The sequence below is a fragment of the Podarcis filfolensis genome (genome assembly GCF_964270895.1).
Source record: "Podarcis filfolensis genome assembly, chromosome: 16".
Classification (NCBI taxonomy): domain Eukaryota; kingdom Metazoa; phylum Chordata; class Lepidosauria; order Squamata; family Lacertidae; genus Podarcis; species Podarcis filfolensis.
Genome location: NC_139620.1, coordinates 27,903,412 through 27,908,183, shown reverse-complemented (window position 1 = coordinate 27,908,183; position 4,772 = coordinate 27,903,412). Strand labels below are relative to the sequence as shown.

At 46.2% G+C, this 4,772-nt stretch overlaps 1 protein-coding gene across 1 annotated transcript; it reads right to left on the bottom strand.

Moving 5' to 3' along the window:
* Window positions 1–1,741, bottom strand: LOC310751215 (testis-specific serine/threonine-protein kinase 2-like). Its single transcript, XM_083590415.1, has one exon. It carries the CDS (start codon window positions 1,432–1,434, stop codon window positions 247–249), a length of 1,188 nt encoding a protein of 395 aa, XP_083446541.1. The 5' UTR covers window positions 1,435–1,741; the 3' UTR covers window positions 1–246.
* Between the last annotated feature and the right edge of the window lie 3,031 nt (window positions 1,742–4,772).

Here is a 4,772-nt window from a genome sequence, read left to right as displayed (position 1 = left end):
TATTTATCAAGGTATAAAATATTTAATAATATTGTGTCCTTTTATAGGTATCGATATATATAAGTATAAAAGTGCTTATAAAGAAACCTCTTTACTTTCTTTTCATTTAGTCTGCTTTTCTGATTGCTTCCTCCACTAATCTCTCATCTTCTCCCGACCCCGAAACCACCTTGTCCATTTGATTGGGCATTTGGGCTACCTATTCTCTGTTGCCTGAGTGAATGGGCATCTGCTGGTCCAGGTGTATCAGATTTCTGTGTTCTCAAACTGGGGCAGCACGACATCGTCTGCCAGGTTGTCCGGTTTCACGATTTCCCCCAGTTTCCCCACTCCTTCGGCTACCTCCAGCCGGGAATGTCCAGCCTGTTTGGACTCCGATTTGTTGCTTACTTGCACTTCACTTTTGTGATTTGGCTTGTGATCGCAATCAGTCCGGGAACTCTCCCCGTTTTTCATGACAGAAGTCGTCGAGACGCACTTGGGTTTCGGGGGCTGCATCCACACGTGGCTCAAAACGTCGTCGATGTGGAGCCGCCGGGCGACGTCCGGTTGGAGCATGCGGTAGATGAGGTCTTTGCATTCCATGGTCAGGTTTTTCGACTTGGGGAAATGTACCCGGTGCTCCTTCTGCAGCCTCAGCATCTTCCGAATGTTGGAGTCGTCATAAGGCATGGAGCCGCAGACCATGATGTACAGAATGACCCCTAGGCTCCACATATCGTAGATCTTGGGCTCGTAGGGAATGCCTTGCAGCACCTCTGGGGCGGCGTAAGCAGCAGAACCACAGAAGGTCTTGCTGTGGATAATTTTGCCGTCTTCATCACGGGTCAAGCGTTTGGAGAAGCCAAAGTCCGAAAGCTTGATGTGATAATCTTTGTCCAGAAGCAGGTTTTCACATTTCAAGTCCCGGTGGACAATGTCAGAATCATGGCAGTATTTTATAGCGGCACATAGCTGGCGGAACATCTTCCTGGCAATGTCTTCGGGCATTGCCCCTTTGCTCTTGATGAACTCCAGCAAATCCCCCTGGACTCCTAACTCCATCACGATGTAGACTTTGCCATCTGACGTCTCGAAGATCTCATAGGTTTTTATGATGGATCGGTGGTTCACTTTGGCTAAGATGTCTATTTCCCTCGGAAGGAACCTCTCCAGAAAGTCCAGCGGAGCTTTCTTCCTGTCTATGATTTTTACTGCTACGTCAAATTTCAGCCGTTCCGAAAAGGCCGATTTCACCTTGGCGTAAGAGCCTTCTCCCAAATTTCCTCCCATGATGTAGCCTCTTTTTTTAAGGACGGCAGCGTCGTCCATCATGCTATAGGCAGACGCAAAGATAAGTTTGGTCACGTTGCTGGCGTACTCTTCCAGCCACTTACTAGGTATTCCATCGTTGGTCATTGGAGGGTTGCCTGGTTCTGGGAAGTTGGATGACATAGAATTTTGAGCATTGTTTATTGGGTGATGTCTCCATGTGATGTCACAACTAGCATTAAGCAACTAGCAGTCTGTGATATAATAGTCAATATCAACCTCAGAGACAAATGATCTTTGGTGAGGGAACATTATAGGTTCTTTAAAAACAAACAACCCATCTCTGTTCTTGTTTGGGTTGTTTTTTTTAGCCTGATAGTGAAAGAAGGAAATTGTCTTGTAAGCAAAGAGTTTGGACATTTGCTGATTAGTACACAGGCACTATTTCCTTTCCACCTTCACAACATTATCAAGCAACCCTCAAATCAATCTGCGTAGCGGAATTTCACCCCACTCCACAGTGTTCAAATGCTGAATTAGCTTATCATAAGTGTATTTTAAATTGCGGGTGAAAGCTAGCAGCCACAAAAGGAATCCGTGGAACACATACAGACTGGGTACAGAAAACTTGACTGGACTTTGAAGGGTCCTTTATTCATTTCCCTGTAGCAAATACAGTGGTTAAACGTGAAATTTCCAGACAATGGATGAGGTAAGATGTCCTCGCTAAGTCAGCTTCTGAACAGATTCCCACAATGCATTGGGGTTGCAGAGGAATCAGGTGACATCATTTTTAAAATTCCGCATCTTGTTAAATATGAAATTCAGAAGTCAAACAATGTTTTTTAGGTGACGGAAACCAAGTTACATGTTAAGATGACCATAGTGTAGATTAAAATTAAGCACCAGAGTTTTTCAGACTACCAGTCGTGTAAAAAGCATGAATTAACAGCATTTAAAGATCATTGCTAACTTTCAGGAAAGATCCCTGCAGAAAAAAATTGAAAATATCAGAAAACAGGCCCAAACAGACTCTGCGTGGTCCTTCGCCTTGGGGTTTCACGGGGTTCTTCATCTTGAGTGAATCACGTGGCTACATGGAGTTCCTTGTGGCACTTTCACAATGTTCTCAGCTCAAGCAAGTTAAACAGCCATTTTTGTGCCAAACCCACAGATTCAGCCTTTCTGGTTGTGGGCAGAAATTCTAAACTCCCATTCCAGTCCCAAAACCGTTCCTGTAGCTGTATGCAGGATTTCGAGGCACAATTCCAGGAGTACACCTGCCATCATGCTGGCATTCTGAGTGTCCCCATCATATTTCTCCCTCCTGACCTAGTCGACTTCATCCCCTGTCCCAGATCAAAGTCCTGCCCCCAGTCCCTGGTGTGTGTGTGGGGGGGGGAAACCTCCTTCTGAACCAGTTGGCTCAGGACCACCAACACCCCTTGTGTCCCATTGGTGTAATGATGGTTGCTCTCGCTGGTCTTCTGACTGGAAATGCTCCACAGTTGTGGTGGGAGTACAAAGATTGAGGTCCCAGAAGGGTTGGGGAAGAGGTAGGGGAGTGAACAACGGCTCTTATTTTCATTTGAGGAATGCTGGAGGCCATGGATGATGGCTCTGGACCAACTAGGATGAAAGCAGTTAGGTGAGCAAGCACCCTAACCCAACAGTTCGGCTGTGTGAATTTGCTGGTGCTGAGACTCAGATTGGCGACGAAAGGGCCGTCTCCTTCCAGAAGCATCTTCTCACTTGTCAATACCATGGTTGGAGGCCCTTCTTTGGTTGCCCCCTGCCAGTCCCTCAACTTTGGGAGTTAGGCAGGTGGAAATTGCGGGAAAGGCTGCTCTCCAATATTGCCAATGTGTCCCCGGAGCCTAGGTAGAATCTAGACCCATGTAAAAAAACACAAAAATGTTTTAAAAAACGTTTTGAAAAATATTTTGAATTTGCCATAAGCTCACCATCGCCATCTAGTGTCACGTTTGAATAATGTACTTAAAACACTCTTAAAACGTTATATTTGCAGCTGTATAGCTAAGTCCCTAGTCTGATAGGTTCCAGGCAGGGATCACTACCAGTTTTAAGTCCACATTGGCACATTTGGATTTTTGAAGGGGGAACTCTGGACACTGCTGATAAGTTGTGGGTGAACATATCAGACGACACAGCGATTCTTCAGACAGCTCTTGTTTATTCACAGGCCAGAACAGAACTGAACTGAAGGGTTCAGCCAACCTGCTAATATAGAGCTCAACTACAAAGAAACAGTAACAACTTTCTGTAACTATCCAATCACTGAACGTCACTTTCAATTCCTTATTGGCATATGTGGACCTGAGTGAAAACTATCTACAGTATTCCCCTGCTGGCCCAGAGTGAAAACTTCAGTACATAACAACTGCTGTCTCCTCTCCTCTCTGCTGGATCAGCTCCCTCCTGCAGAGAAAGAGAGAGCATGTATACATGTACATGTACACACAAGTTTGACTTTTCTGAGTGAACTGGGTTAAAGCCAGATCTGGTAGTATTAACCTGAGCCTTAAAAAGCACATAGAGCTGAGACAGGAAATGGGGAAGAGGGATGCTCTTTCAACTTCCTCCTTTGACTCTCCCAAGGGAGAGAAAAGCAGCTGCACTCACCAGTTCTTGACCAAGGGAACCATGAACGGAGGGAGGCTTGGTGAGTGCCCACAGCCAATTTTTTGGCAACTTTTGCACCAAGCTGCGCTGTGGTCTAAACCACTGAGCCTAGGGCTTGCCGATCAGAAGGTCGGCGGTTCGAATCCCCGCGATGGCGTGAACTTCCGTTGTTCAGTCCCAGCTCCTGCCAACCTAACAGTTCGAAAGCACACCAGTGCAAGTAGATAAATAGGTACTGCTCCGGAGGGAAGGTAAACGGTGTTTCCGTGCGCTGCTCTGGTTTCGCCAGAAGTGGCTTAGTCATGCTGGCCACATGACCCAGAAAAACTGTCTGCAGACAAACGTCGGCTCCCTTGGCCAGTAAAGCGAGATGAGAGCTGCAACCCCAGAGTCGTTCGTGACTTGACTTAACTGTCAGGGGTCCTTTGCCTTTACCTTAAGACCTTTCTACTTGCCCTAGCTTTTAACTGACCAGCAGGTGATAACACTGAAGGTGGGGTATGGTTTTTTCTTTGTAAAAAAAAATGAAATACAGTGGTACCTCAGGTTACATACACTTCAGGTTACAGACTCCACTAACCCAGAAATAGCACCTCGGGTTAAGAATTTTGCTTCAGGATGAGAACAGAAATCGGGCTCCAGCGGCGCGGCAGCAGCAGGAGCCCCCATTAGCTAAAGTGGTGCTTCAGGTTAAGAACAGTTTTAGGTTAAGAACGGACCTCCGGAACAAATTAAGTACTTAACCCGAGGTACCACTGTAAGTATGTTAGCTGAGAAAGCCACTTTGAAGAGGCAAGCTCCCTTGTCTGCTCCCTACACCCATCCTAGACAGAGCACAGTGTTGTTCCCAGCATTCAGATACCAAAATCCAGCATCGC

What these genes read in the sequence shown, in the direction of transcription:
- LOC310751215 (XM_083590415.1), bottom strand. Translation starts at nt 1,434, where the DNA reads ATGTCATCCAACTTCCCAGAACCAGGCAACCCTCCAATGACCAACGAT.